General features: G+C 41.5%; 2 protein-coding genes across 3 annotated transcripts in view; one reads left to right on the top strand and one right to left on the bottom strand.

The window, feature by feature from the left end:
* Positions 1-1,415: 1,415 nt before the first annotated feature.
* On the bottom strand, positions 1,416-12,525 carry F3 (coagulation factor III, tissue factor). Its single transcript, XM_083445062.1, has 6 exons — positions 12,392-12,525; positions 9,149-9,263; positions 7,230-7,417; positions 4,912-5,096; positions 3,463-3,622; positions 1,416-2,471 (listed from the first exon to the last, which is right to left on the bottom strand). Exons 1-6 carry the CDS (start codon positions 12,468-12,470, stop codon positions 2,326-2,328), a joined length of 873 nt encoding a protein of 290 aa, XP_083301188.1. The 5' UTR covers positions 12,471-12,525; the 3' UTR covers positions 1,416-2,325.
* Positions 12,526-12,638: 113 nt separating this feature from the next.
* Positions 12,639-14,870, top strand: part of SLC44A3 (solute carrier family 44 member 3) — a 94,223-nt gene continuing 91,991 nt past the window's right edge. Inside the window, exon 1 of one of the 2 annotated variants that reach the window (XM_083444898.1) lies at positions 12,639-12,770. The gene's annotated coding sequence lies outside the window, so the exon portion shown is untranslated. The remainder of the gene's footprint in view (positions 12,771-14,870) is intronic. The other variant, XM_083444900.1, reaches the window with a different exon arrangement.

The following is a 14,870-nucleotide window of genomic DNA, read 5'->3' as shown; positions in this document are numbered from 1 at the left end:
CAACAATTAGTTATTTAACATACCCAAGGAAACAGAAAGTTCAGCATTGTAAAACATAGGTATAAAATAGCTTGTTTAGGGTGTTTTGTATCAACAGGTGCAAGAATATGCTCTACTTCATCTTCAGGCACATAATGCTTTGTCACATCTTAAACTACTCCTGGTTTTGCAACTTAGGCCCATCTTGCACCCTGTGTTCCTTCTACAACTAGTGCAAAGCCTCAGTTGGTCTGATGTCCCATTCAGTCAGTGGCACTATGGTAGCAAGAATCATAGCAGTGTTCTTGTAATTTGGCAACCCTGCAAAGAATTTGACATTGTTCCTCAAGGCCACGGAGCACACACACTCAATGCCCAATATTTACAGCAGTGCTGTGAACTGCAGTGGCCATTGGATTGTCCTGTTGGTGACAGTATAGTCAGTAGAGAAAAACTACTGTCTCCTACGGAGAAACCACTACTGATGCAGGGTGTAAGCAGGGAGCAAAGCTTGTGTCCACTTGTTTTTAGTGTGGGGTGACTGCCAGGTTATTTGTGCAGCTGGAAAATCTGCTTTTAAAAAATCTGGGTAGGACTGGATGTGTCCCTTGTCAAGGAGAGATCTGCGGCTGGATGAACTTTGACTTTGGCCTGATCTTGTTTAAGGCAGCTTCCTTTGGCATTTTATTGTTGGTGCTCTATAAATTTTTATTGCAGGGTAGTTAAGGTTTGGGGAACTGCTCCTTTGGGTCAGATGTACTAGGCTTAAAAGGGGAGGGATTGTCAGTGGGAGGAACTGGGGAAGAGCTGTTCCACTTTGCACTCTCTTTTTTTGCTCTAGAAATAATTTGTAAATATACACATCTGTTTGCCTGTGCATGATTTATCCCGATCTCTGTGGCGTCCCCTGCTGCACCTCAGGTTGGTGCTGCTTCATAGTGCAAGGATATAGAATCCTAGAGCTGGAAAGGATCACAAGGGTTCTCTAGTCCAACCACCTGCAATGTAGGAATCTCAACACAGGAAACCTTACTGGACCCTGCTTAGCTTTACAAATGTGCCAGCAGTTTTATTGTTGCACCACTAAGAAAGGGAGCATGTACCTAAAATCCATCTGTTAATCATATCACAGCCAAGTTTGTTATTCTGGTTCTGTTCTATTTTCTATTTTAATTATATGTGCTTCTATCCAATGCTAGTCCTACTCTTGGAAGTTAATGGACATGATTAACTTCAAATCATTAATTTCAGTAGGTCTACCCAGAGTAGAAATAGACTTGTATACAACCCATGCATTTCCACAGTAAGCCTGCAAGTGGAGCCATTGTTGAGATTAATTGACAGTAATGAGTACGGTAGTTTATTGGCATGCCGCTAAGCCATAATCATTTAGCATCTAGCGATGACAAACCCTCCCTCCATTCAAGAAACAAGAATTTTCCATTATTCCCATTTACCTTTATTTCTGTAAAAATTAGATATAATAAGTTAGTGCAATATATACAAAAATAAACACCCATTCATAAAAATCATAAATATAACATTGATTGTATGTAGTAACACAAAGAATGTCAAATTACATCAACTTTGTTTATAAACATACGCCACTTTAAATAGTTAATTTTGTCTCTGTCCAGCAGTTAATAAGCAGTATAAATTTAAAGTGCTAAATCCTGATACATAACAGGTATGATATCCTGTACGTATTCAGGTATTTCAAGGTGGATGCTGATAATGTTGGCCATCAACTTTGGGGAACTTCAAAGTCAGTTTCAGAACTTTCAAACTTTACAGCACGTACCTGGATCTGGCACATTCTAATGTTTTATACTGATTCACACCATAACGCATTATATAAAGTCTGGCAAGAGTGTAAAACCCTTTCCTTACACTTACAGCATCTTATAACCCGTACCAGCTAATGTACCCAGAACCACAGATCTAAATATACACCCAAAGTGCAAAAGAAACAGTAGTATTTTCACCATATCTGTCAGTTAACACATTTTAAAACAAGTTATCACAGTTGCTGCCGAATAAAACAGGTTTTTAAAATAGTGTTTTAACTATAAATGTTTCACAGAAACAACAAACGCCCCTTGATTGAAGGGTCTGTGGTCATTGCTTCCACAGGTAGGAGAATTTCTTATGGAGTTATAAAATCGTAGAATTGTAGAATTGGAAGGAACCACAAGGGTTATCTAGTCCAACCCCTTGCAATGCAGAAATCTTTTGCCCAACATGGGGCTTGAACCCACAATCCTGAGATTAAGAGTCTTATGCTCTACTGACTGAGCTGTCACCTTTCCAGCAATAACGCCGATTTGTCTTTAGTGTTTCTCCCCCTTATGCATTTAGGGGCACACTCTCTTTTTTTGTTGCTGCAGGCTTTGATCTTGTGCATTTATATGCAACCACAGATAAAATAATAATTAGAGCGATGATTCCAACTGCAACAGCTGCTATTATAAGAATTACTTCTAATTCAAGACCTGAAGAAGAAGGGAAAAAAGACACAAAGTCAGTTCAAGGACATGCTTTTCACCCAACAGCTATTGGATATGTTTTCAGAATAAAACTAATCTGGATTCCAAACCTGAAATATGTTGAGCTGTTTCTCTTGAAGGCTAAAATCTTAGAGTCCTAAGCAGGGCATCACATTAGTTTAATTATGTGTCTGTAACAATCGTATATAAAGCAGGGCTGGTGTTTAAACATGGGACACACAATGTGGTCTGAACCCTTCTCTAACATAGCTCCCTATGTTTGTTGCTTAAACCAAGCAGCCCGCATCATTCTTGTGACATCTAATTGGTCTGTAGTCCTCAAAAAAAGCCCACATCCCTTTAATGTGGAATCAGTCCTTCTGCCAAGCATGATGTATTTTTTATGAAACCACTTCATACTTAAACAAACAAACAACACAGATTTGCTCCAATGCAGGACTCAAAAGTTGGTTAGAACCCACCTACGCATTCAGAACAATGATGTGATACAGCCCTTCTAGGACTTTCAGGTCCTCCACATTTAAGGCTTCAACCATATGCACATTGACATGGCAGCCAAGTTTGATTGTGATTTGCTTCTGATTAAAGCTTACAAAGAATCGTGCTACATAGTTAACATATGTATGCCTTAGATGTTTCGCATTGGGAAATATATATGCCACAAAATTCCATACTGGGATGGCGATACTTCCGGATATGAATTTGGCTCTTAGGGGAAAAGTGGACAGTCCTTGTGAAAGAAAGAAAGTGACCAGATGAAAACACAATTTTGGGAAAGGAAACTACTTCTGACTATCTGCAGTGCCAACTTTGCAGCAGCAAGAAATAGGTAAAACACTGAATGCACCTAGAGATCACTGGGCAACAGCTTTCACAGAAAGCAGTCTAAACTGAAATCCATCAGCAAGGGCTTAAAGTTATTTGATAGGAATGATTTATATACCAAAGGCTAAGTTTGTGGTGTCATGATACATACCATCCAGCTCGTCTCTTCTAACACTAGTACATTTTACACTGCTTTTCTGACTGCTACGGTCTGTTGAGCGTGATGGAACAGTAGCTTGAACATAGAAGCAGTAGTTCTTCTCTTTGTCGATACGGATTTCAAAGAGGTTGCTTTTTGTGTTTTCCTGTTTCTACAATCAGAAAAAAGCATTTGAAGATGTATTTGCAAGTAATGTAGTTCTTCACTCTGAATACAGATTAAGCAAGTCCAAAGTACATAGTAGGCTCAAAGGAGAAAAGGTACTTTCATCTTAATAGTCATATCATTAAATTTAAAAAAGTGGTTGTAGGAACAGGAAGTTAATAGTTGCATGCTGGTGGTGGTTGGTGACTGTTGAATTTTGTTGTACTGGGTTTGTTTAAACTGATTGTTTCATTGCAAATTGAACTGTATGTTTAATATTTAACGTTCATAAAATTGTGCATTTGTTACTAAGGAAGAAAACACAATTTTCTTGAAATAAGCTTTCGACATATTTCAAATACTTAAATAAACTAGGTTAAGATAAAGATAGATCTGTTTGTAAATGTATAACAAATTTAAGGAAGAGTATTAGCATCAGTCTCTACTTTTAAGTACCTAACATTAACCTTTTTGCAATATGAAAAAGGTTAATACTTAATACGGATTAAAATTTTAACATCAAAAACAAAAGAAGATAAATATATGTTAACTTTGGTCTCCTTTAACTTTTTATGCAGAGGCATAAACTTTATGGATTAAATAATAGAGTTTGCAGGGTTATGCCATTCAAATACAATATCAGGGCACGATAAAATATGAAATAAGCTAAAAGCAGCAGCTCTGCAAAAGTAGCGTCCAAATAAAAACAGACCAATACGAATCTGAAAGTCTGTAAAGATAAGAAGATATTTACTTAGGGCTAGAAAGGCATAATAAGAACCTAAAAAGATTCCTGCTGGCACCCATTTAGTCCTGCATTCTTTTCTAAGCTTATATCTATGAGAAACGCAAAAGCAGAACCTCTCCCCCACTTTGAGATTTCCAGCAAAAGGCATTCAAAGGCATACTGCCTCCAACTGCAGAGGAAGAACATAGCCTTATCCTCCAGGAATTTATCTGGCCATATTTTAAAGCCATCCAAGTCAAGGGTCATCACTACCACTTGTGGGAGCAAATTCCACCAGAAGAGGCACCGGGAAAACTTCTTTTGGGACAGCATTCCAAAAATTAGGGTTTTGCCGTTGAAAGCCCCTTTCTTCAATAGCACCACACTTCAGATAGCTGGGGGACCTGGAGAACAGCCTCCGACCAAAATATTAAAGTACTGAACTCTTTTTAAGGCTATAGTTCATTTCTTTTAAGTAGAAATTTAGTTTAGATTGCCAGCTTGTCCTTTGTACTTATTATAAACATTAAGGAAATTAAAGACGTGGGAGATTGAAAACAGATGCTCACCTTTCCTGTACTTTGATCTTTCCAATAGTACAGTGTGTATTCTAGATCATCTTTGAATATGTCCCTAATACTTCGAAAGCTTCCATTTCCTTCAAATCTGTAAGGCGTTAGAGAATCTGCTATCTCCACTTTCAAAGTATTCTCTTTTTGTTCAAAACTTTTGATTGTTGGCACGCCAATCTCGGCTAGAAGAGAAGTGGTTTTTGTACTGATTAAAAACTCCGAGCAGGGTTCTTTTTAAAAAAAATTAATTTTTTAAATTAATTTTTCTGTTTTACAATTTCAAATAAACATTTTACAAACTTTAAAGTATCCAATGGCTTCCCTTCTTCTCTTTCCATGGTTCATTTTACATATTATACATCCCTGCATATTTTACTGCAACCATTCAAATCAATTTTCCACTTTTACATCCATCAAGGATTATTTACTCTGTTGAATTTATTTTAATGCTGCCAGCGTTTTCAACTGTACACAGTTACTTTCCATATACTCAAAAAATGTTTTTCAATCTTCTTTAAACATGTATTCTTCTTGCTCTCTTTTTATGTATGTTAGATCTGCAAGTTGTGCATTTTCTGTCAACTTAAGTTGCCAGTCCTCTTTAGTTACCTCGCTCACTTTCCATTTTGGGGCTAAGAAAACATGGGCCTCAATTGTTACATACATAAATAACCTTTTCTGGCACCTGGGAATTTCAGTCCGGGTTATCCCCAGCAGAAAGGACTTCCTAGCGTAAAGTTACCAGACGTCCCCATTTCCCAGGGACAGTCCCCGGATTTGCAAATCAGTCCCCTGACAAAATCCATCTATTTAGTAGGAAGTTGAAAAGTGTCCCCAGATTCATTGAAAAAAATCTGGTAACCTTATCCTAGCGGATTTTATTACCAAAGATCCACAGTAAGCTTTCAGGACTGTGCTGTAAAGCTTTGCTGTGCTATATTCTCATGGCATAATTAAGGAAATGTCTTAGGGGAGGCCTAAGCTCAACAACTCTGGCTTCCCAAAAAAATCTCAACTTTTGCTTCCTAAAAAAAGTTCAACAACTCTGGTCATCCAATGGGTAGATCACTGCCAGTTTTTTTATAGTGGGAGTAGATCGCAGTCTCTTGGTAGTTAGACAGCCCTGACTTAGGGCATTATAGAGAAGGGCAAGTCGGAAAACTTTTTTCAGCTTGAGGGCCACCCTTTATCATAGGCAGCCTTCCAGGGGCCGCATGCCAGTGGAGCAGGCAGAGCAATTTAAACAGTGTTCACTTTTCACAGTAGGCCACATTTCAGCTACACAAAAATAAAAGGTTTCTACATGTCCACCTCTCCCATTCATTATCACAATTGAAGGACACATTTTCACCAGGCAAAAGCACTTGAGGGTACATAGCAGAGCTGGTGTGGGGCCTGGGAGAATCTGCAGTTAGGTCTAAAGGGTGACATTTGGTCGCTGGGCCTGAGGTTCCCCACTCCTGTCACAAAACTTGACTTGAAGACTGATTTGCTTGCCGTACAAGCACTTACAATGTGGTGCACCACAGTGTGCCATAAATCATAATGTTACTAGTAACAACAGAAAGAGAGAAATGAAAGGCGACACTGTTTTGCGTCTTTTGTATGGGAGGGAGATCTTGGCTATGGCTCCTTGCTCCATGGGCCCAGCATGTTGGTTGGCATGCCTGTCTGCGTAAGAACCAATGTACATCAACAAGAATCCTACGATACAAACTCTGCAAGCTATGGTACAAAACGCAGGACCAAAATGGTATCCCAGGTAGGATGGTCTAGTGAGAAAGCAGACGTTATACAGCCACTTGCGTGAGTTAGTATCTCAGCATTATTTAAACAATATGTGTGTGCTGTGAGGGCATTGCCAGTTTAATTGAAGCAGAGGAGGGGGAAGATGTTTAATCTTTGCTGCGCCATTTTCCCTACCAATAGTGCTACACACGGAGGAAAGAGGTACAGGGTTGTCCTCAGTTTTTCTCACCATGGTGCAAGCAGCAACCGCAGCAAAGGAAAAGGCAATTTTGACTGGGGCAATGGTGCAGAGGAAATATTCTCACCATTGCTGCTCCCAGTCAAATTAGCCTTGCCTTCCTACAGCTGCATTTAATGCATGGATTTCCTGCACAACTAATGTTTTGTTCCTTAACCGTGAATTTCAGGGCTGCATAGCAGACAGATAGGATGCCTTCTCTATATAAACTTTTATACAGGTCTGGTGCACGGACAAGTATATCAACACTTTGTAAGACTTAGAATCTGTGTACAGAGCCCCATGCTGTGGGGAAAAAACAAAGAAGAGCTAATATATTTTTACTTACTTTGGGCGTAAGGTATGAACTCTGAAGACACTTCATAAGGTGGGATATCAAAATCATCAGGGTCCCTGCTTGGCACTTCGGAATATATGCGAGCAACGTAGACATCTTTTACATCCTTCAGTGCATTTGTAACGTCGCATTCAGTTGCTGAAGTGTGAATGCATATTTTCTTCCGAACTAATCGGTCCCTGTAAAGATCAAGAGCATGCTGCATTAGCTAATATTTCATAGAATGAATGTATTTCACTATAATGAAGTTTGTCTGTTTTGTAAACAGGTCCAATCAAATTAACAAAACCAGCTGTGAGCTTGTCTGTGTATGTTAATATGCAATGAAGAGTATAATTAGGGAGATAAAAGTTTCATGCCTGTGAATTAATAGGAAATAGCCACTTCCAATAACTTTACTTATAAGGCAACTTTGTTAATTAAAACACAGTAGGTAGCAGGAAAATGCATAGCTTTGATATCTTTGTTGATACTGGAACATAGGGAGCTGCCTTATACCAAGTCCGGCTAACAGTCCATCTAGCTCAGTATTTGTTGACAATGATGGGTAGCAGCTTTCCAGGGTGGCAGAGGTGATATTCTCAGTTCTACCTGGAAATACCAGGATCTGACTTTCAAATGCAAACCGTGTACTCTCCACTGAGCTATCATCCCTTCCTGAATTGTTAATCATTAACAACCTTAGTGTAATTCCTAGCTATTACACATAACTAAGTATGAAATTTCATATTAGCAGTGACAGGTAGCTAACTACAAAGGTCTGAAGTAAGTGCAGCACAGTATTTATCAAAATTAGATCATTTCCCCCCAGAAATACCATGTTGATCATGAAACAGTTATTTTACATAAGGCACAATTCTGGGCAACCTTTTTTTTTATTTCAGTGGGGAATATACCAGTGTGTTAAGTGGCGATACCTGGCTAACTGCAGTAATATCAGAATGTACACCTCATCACTGCCAAAAGTTAGCAGAAAGCACCACCATACAGTCCTTGTCAGATGCAAAGTACAATGCTATTTACATCAGTATTGTCTGACCAGCTCTCTTTGCTTAAAAACAAAACAAAAGCAGCAACCAAGTAATCATTTTAAAACTTATCGATCTTCATCATCTCCCTTTGCTTAGCTGATCTAGTGGAGAAGAAAAACAGTGTCCCCCAAGGCACTTTGAAACTCATGCAGAGTCTAGAACAAGGTTGGGCAACCTGTGGCCTTCCAGGTGGTGCTTGACTCCAACTCCCCATCAGCCGCAGCCAGCATGGCCAATAGTCAGGGATGATGGCAACTGTAGTCCAGCAACATCTGGCAGGCCACAGGTTTCCCACTCCTGGTCTAATATTAGCAGTTGTACCCAGTTCTGCTGCTGGGATTCCATAGTTCAGTTACGTTAGAGCATGCACAACTTACTCACAGCACAGTGCATATTACACAGATCAGCGATAGACTGGCACAAAGATACTACAATTACCAAATGGTAGACTTTCCTCCATGTGGAAGCACTCTTGTTAAAGCTAATCCCATGTAAACTGCTTTTTTTGCCTTGTAGGCAACAGAAGGATGTGGAGAGAAAAAGAAATTAACAGTCTACTTAGGAACAAATTCTACTTAATATGCAAACAGACTAATTAGGCCTCGTGGTAATCAGAAGAAGAGGGACACAATTCAAGCCTATGTAGCTGAATATATATTTTTTAAATGAGGGAGTAGAAAGCTTCAGATCTCAAGTCTTCATCCTCAAATCTGCATTCAACTGTGGCTTTGCTGTTGGAGGGGTGAAGGATGGTAAGAGTATGCATTAAACTGCAGCCTCATGCAAAATCAGTGAAACCAATTGTTCTTACTTTCAAATAACTACACTAAGACCAGGCAAGACGTGTGGTAGCAATCTCCATGTTTATGTTCAACTTACCCATCTATTTCAACTGTATAAAAATAGTTGACTGGCTTGGGCTCCCATTGTAGTATTGTCTTAAAATTGATGGATGACCAGGTAATGTTGACTGCTTTCATTACTTCAGAGTTGCCTTTAAAAGTAGAAATAGAACAAGGATTAGTCAGGCAATATATGGCTTACTCCATGGCCCACAGTTCTTTGTGTGCAACAAATGGCTAAGGGTTTAACTACAAAATGTATCAGTTTATCAGTTTTATGGCCATTCACAAAGCTTATAGATGGTACCAAGACCCCCAATTCCTATCACAAAACTAGTTTCCAGGGTTGGACAGGAGTGACTGTTAAGTCAGTCCAAATCTGCATGGTCAATATGCCCAAAATATATAAGTATTGCCGTAGTCCTTTTGCTGGACGACAACTTCCACAGGGCACAGAGATTTGTACTGGCAGAAGAGAACCTCCCCTCCTCTCCAAGCCCCAACCCTGGCATCCCCTCAAAATCAGCTCTGGAGAAGATTTTGGAGAGTGTGTGGGAGAAGAAGAGAAAAAGGGTGCGATGTTGTGCCAGAAGAACCCATAGTCGCCCGCCACTGGCCATTCTAGCTGGGCTGATGGGAACTGGGAGTCAACACCAGGAAGGCCACAGGTTTCTCATTTCTGACCTGAGATTTTGGCAGAGGAAAATGTGGACTCACACTTTCATTGTATTTATTCATGGAGAGTTAGTCTTATAAGTGGCTGGATGTATGGAGCCTCCAGCTGTTGGGGAGAAACAATGGGAGAGGGGTACTGACTTCATGCCCAGCTTGTGAGCTTCTCTGTAGTATCGGATTGGCCACTATGGGGAACAGGATGGTAGTCTCAAAGGACCTTAGCAAAATAACCCCGTTTCAATGCTGAATATGCAGAGAAGGTTCATTTACTTATGCTCCACTTCCAGACAGATTTCTTTTCTATTCAGGGACATTTATATGCTCCTCACAGCCTCAGCTTCACAACATTGTTTATTATTCTGGGAACAGTCTGTAATTTTCCTCAAGCTTTAAACCCATTCTAATGCTCGACAAAAATGTTTTATTAAGAGGGTTCCCAAGCTTCAGAAGCAATAATTTAGATTTTGGTCATTAAAAACTGGCAGATTACATTCAGCTATATGGGCCATCAATCTTTTTTTGTTATGCATGCTTCTATTCTTGTTGAAAAACAAATTGTAAGAAAAGTAATTCTACAAACTAAAACTATACATAAACTGAATTCTGTTTACAATGAGCATGTACTCCTTAGTATATCCACTTAACAATAATTCTTTATAGAATAGATGTATCAATACCCAAATTAGAAAATTAAATAAAAACAAACAAACATATACACTATTCAGAAAATGAAGAGGAAGGTATTAGGAGGTAATGATCAAGTTTAAGTGTTTTGTACTGGGGTTTTTTAATGTAGTAAATTGCTATGTAATTAAGAACAAAAAACCTCAGGTTTAGAGAACTGGCAGGAATGGTTTCCTAATACCCTTATTAGATCCAGCTAAAGACGACAACACTGTGACCTAATTAGCTTTAGAAAGTGAGGCAAGACAGCACAGATATTTTGTCAATAAAATTGTTGCAACTAACAGTGCAAATTGTTTAAAATATTGATCTTGAATATTTATTTCAAGACTTACAATATTAAGATTTCACTAATCATTTCCAGACAAACCCATTATAACAAAAACAGCTCAAAATGTCCACTTCTGAGGCATCCAACAACCAGTTCATAATTCCAGTCTGTGATGTACGATGTATACAATTAATAATTCCATGAAATTTCCAAAAATTCCACATTCCATTGTCTGTTCTGAACAATACATTTATTTTATAGGACAGTACCCCAGTATATCCGCTCCCGTGATATCCACAAGAACCAAATTCACACATCACATAGAACTAGACAAATACAGTGCCATTAAGCCACAGAATCGCCAAATGATTTCAGGTAGAAAATGGTCTTGTAGAAAAAAGTTGGGAAACGGGGTGGAGGAAGATGTCTAGCACAGGTGCTTATTGTGGGATCAGTGCTACTAATGCTAACATATTTTATACGTGACATTAGCATCAAAATGCTAGCCCTTATTCCCCCACTCCAACTGGATTTACCTTTTCCACAAAATCTAATGACATAAAAAACACCTGTTGCCAGCGACCCATTTACAATTTATGAATATCTGTTTTGAGCCTCCATCAGTAATGCCTGAAAACCTGTGCCTCTTTGTTATTTTCCTTTTAAAGGTTCTACCGGGGAAACATTAATACTGAAAGGCTTGCATATCTACAAACGTTGTCCTTGAGCATCATGAACATCCCTCGTAATAACTTAAAGCGACTATATTTCCAAACACAGCCAACACACTCCATACCTTTCACACTATTTTATCCTCCCACTTTGGGAAGAGTAATCTTTTAGCCGAAACCTAAGCTTAGTACCCAGGTAACTCCAGCTTGGGAGGCTAGGACCCAAACCAATGGATTCAAGTTGCAAGAAAGGAGATTTGGACTAAACACCAAGAACAACTTTTTGACAGTAAGATCTGTTTGAGGGTGGAATGCACTCCCACAAGAACAGACTCTCCTTCCTTGGAGATTTTTAAGCAAGAGATTGGGCGGCCATCATGTCACGGATGCTTCGGTTGAAATTTGTGCACAGGGTCCATCTCCTAGGGGCTGAGGTGCCTTCTGCTCCTATAAAATATTAGAGACCCCCCTTCAAGTTGATGGGCACTGCCATTCAAATAGGTGTGTGTGTGTGTGTGTGCCCCATCATGTGATCGATTATGCGGGGCACAGCTTACCTGGGCCCCCAACTATTTTATTCAAGTTGGCACCCCTGAATTCCTCCATTGCAGGGGGGGTGGACTAGATGACCCTGGCGGACCCTTCCAATTCTACGATCTGTATATAGGATTGTGGCTTCAGTCTGCCCAAACCAGAACAACAGTGCGCACCCCTTTAATGCACAACCCCCTCTGTCCGAGGTACTATAAACAAAGCGGGGAAAAGCTCGGCTGGAAAAACGGCGAAAAAAATTATTCCCCATGCTTATGCAAGTCCACGCACGCAAAAATCCAGCGGCGTCCTGGCTGGCTCCCTCGGCGGCGCAAGACTGCGCGCCCGCGCAACCCGGTGAGGCGAAGCGTTCCAGAAAAAGGAGAGCGAGCGAGCGAGAGAGCAAGAGCGAGAAGGCTGCGACGGTCTCGCGCCTTCCTCGACTCACCTGAGCTGAGGCGCGCCAGGTAGAGCAGCGCGCAGAGGAGAAGCAGCAGCGCCCGGCTGCTATTGGCGGCGCCCGCCATCCCTTCGAACGTCCGGCGAGAGGGGAGGGAAAAAACAAAAAACCGTTGCGCGACCGAAACGCGCGTGGTGTCGGTGTCGCGCGCGAGCAAAACACAATCAGGCGCGGAAGCGAGTTTCTCCTCACTCTCTTATAGTACCGCCCCCCCCCCCGGGAAAGTCCGGGGTTAGACGGCGAGGGTTGGCTGGAGTGCGTTCTCCGTGAGTCACCCGGTGGCTGGCTGGCTGTGATTCAGCTCCCACACCCCCGCGGCGCAGACGAGAGGGCCGCTCCTTCCTTCCCTGCCCCGCGCGTAGGCCAGGTGAGGGAGAGGCCGCGAGCGAGGCTTCCCGCCTTTTTCCCCTGCCCAGGTGCCTTGGCAAGGACGGGCGAAAAGGGAAAGAAAGCGCTGAGGGAGATGGGGGGTGGGGATGAGCGAAGCAAAGCGGCGCCTTTTTTTTTGAGGGAAGAGAAGGAGAACTTCCGACTGAGGCCGGGCGCTTTGCCTAGCCTGGAGCAACCCGCCCCCTGTAGTTCCCCTTGAACAAGCTGCGAAGGACACGACCTCGGCGGCGCTATAGAAACGGGCGCGGCCACTCGACATCTTCGGTTTAGGCAGTCCTAAAATTAACTGCAACCGGGGAGGAGACATCTAGTCCAACCCTCCCCTCGCTGATTTCTTCCCCTCGCGTGGGTCCAGCACCCAGGGAGCATTTCGTTTCCATATGATATTTTTTTCCTCCCTAGAGAGAATTATGAATGAAACCTGTTGACCAGATAAAGCGCAACTGAGTCGTTGGCAGCAGGTATTTTGTTCATCCAGGGGCGCAGCGATAAAACTTACTAGTGCAACTTGCAAGCTAAGCAGGGGCCCAAAATGGTTTCAAATCGGAGCGGGGACGGTGTGTTGAGATGATGAGGTTGTGCTAGATGACTTTTGGGAGTTTCTTCCAGCTCTACAATTCTGTGGATATGTGGATTTTTCTATGGTGGGCAAATCTGGATTCGATTATTTTATTACTTTTTATTTCTTTTTAAATTCAATAAGAAATTGTATTATTATGGTCATTTTTCATACAGAAAGATTATTGACATAAGCACATACAAAATACAGAAATACTAATGAATAGGGAAAAACCCCAAATGGAATAATAAAATGAGAATACAGAAGGGAGGGGGAAAACATAAAAGTATTTATATACAGTGGTACCTCGGGTTACATACGCTTCAGGTTACAGACGCTTCAGGTTACAGACACCACTAACCCAGAAATATTATCTCGGGTTAAGAACTTTGCTTCAGGATAAGAACAGAAATCGTGCAGCGGCGGGGCAGCAGCAGGAGGCCCCCATTAGCTAAAGTGGTGCTGAAGGAGGTGAGGACAGGTGACCCCACCTAGGCCCAAAGTCACACCCCCCCCAAACAGGCCTCAAAACTGTCCAAAATTCCTTTTCTCTCTTCTAAAAATCCACAGCTAAAGTTTTCCTCTGTTTTCTCACAAGATGCTGTGCAAGGGCAAACCGTTACTTTTATCAGTACAAGAGAGCTTCGAAAAGGCTAACGAATAGGCTCTGTTCAAAGCAAGCCTGAGAACTGAGTCTTATCTCATTCAGTTGCAACATCTTGGACATGCTGAACCACAAGGCTCCTCGACCCCCCCCCCCTTTGGCTTCTCACCCTCTTTCCTGGGAAGAGTCCAAAACAGGAGCTTTCTGTTCATGCTCAGAGGAACTCATGGGGCAGGACTCCTGAAGAGGAGGAGAAAGGGGAGGGAACTGGAAGGGGAATATATGCTCTGTGCAAATGACTGTGAACCCGTGCTTGTTTTGTGAATCTATCACACTTGCTCCTTCTACCAGTTCATGGATGGTAGAAATAAAGCTTTTTCTCCGAAACTATTCCTTGAGTGTCTGTTGACTCCCACTCCCTCTTCCGGGTGCAATACTTTTTCCCACCCGAGGGCAAAGCCTCATAAGGCTACAGTGCTTCAGGTTAATAACAGTTTCAGGTTAAGAACAGACCTCCAGAACGAATTAAGTTCTTAACCTGAGGTACCACTGTACTGCTATATCACAAAAAGTATCAAAAGTGGTACAAGGAAAGGGGAAAGAGTTTGGCATTTTGAGACCCATGATGTCATGTGGACACTGCGACAAGCTTGTACGCATGAAGAGCACCAACCCCACAATAACAGTCAACTGGAAGTACCTGTACTTTCTCAGGACTTGCTCAAATGGTAATTTGGCTGTATGTACATAGGTGCTTTTTCATTTCTTGCAGTATCTCCAAGCTGCAAAAAGCAGTAACTGAGGAATTTCTCGCTACTATGCAGCCAGTTGGGACGCGGGTGGTGCTGTGGGTTAAATAACCACAGAGCCTAGGGCTTGCTGATCAGAAGGTTGGCAGCTTGAATCCCCACGAT

The sequence above is a fragment of the Podarcis tiliguerta genome (assembly GCF_965153285.1).
Source record: "Podarcis tiliguerta genome assembly, chromosome: 6".
Lineage (NCBI taxonomy): Eukaryota > Metazoa > Chordata > Lepidosauria > Squamata > Lacertidae > Podarcis > Podarcis tiliguerta.
Note: the sequence above shows the minus strand (reverse complement) of the source record. Positions and strands in the feature narration are given on the sequence as shown.

Coding starts and splice junctions, on each gene's coding strand:
- F3 (XM_083445062.1), bottom strand. CDS start 12,470: ATGGCGGGCGCCGCCAATAGCAGCCGGGCGCTGCTGCTTCTCCTCTGC. Junction 9,264..12,391: donor CCTGGCGCGCCTCAGCTCAG/GTGAGTCGAGGA, acceptor CTACTTTTAAAG/GCAACTCTGAAGTAATGAAA. Junction 7,418..9,148: donor TATACAGTTGAAATAGATGG/GTAAGTTGAACA, acceptor TGATCTTTACAG/GGACCGATTAGTTCGGAAGA.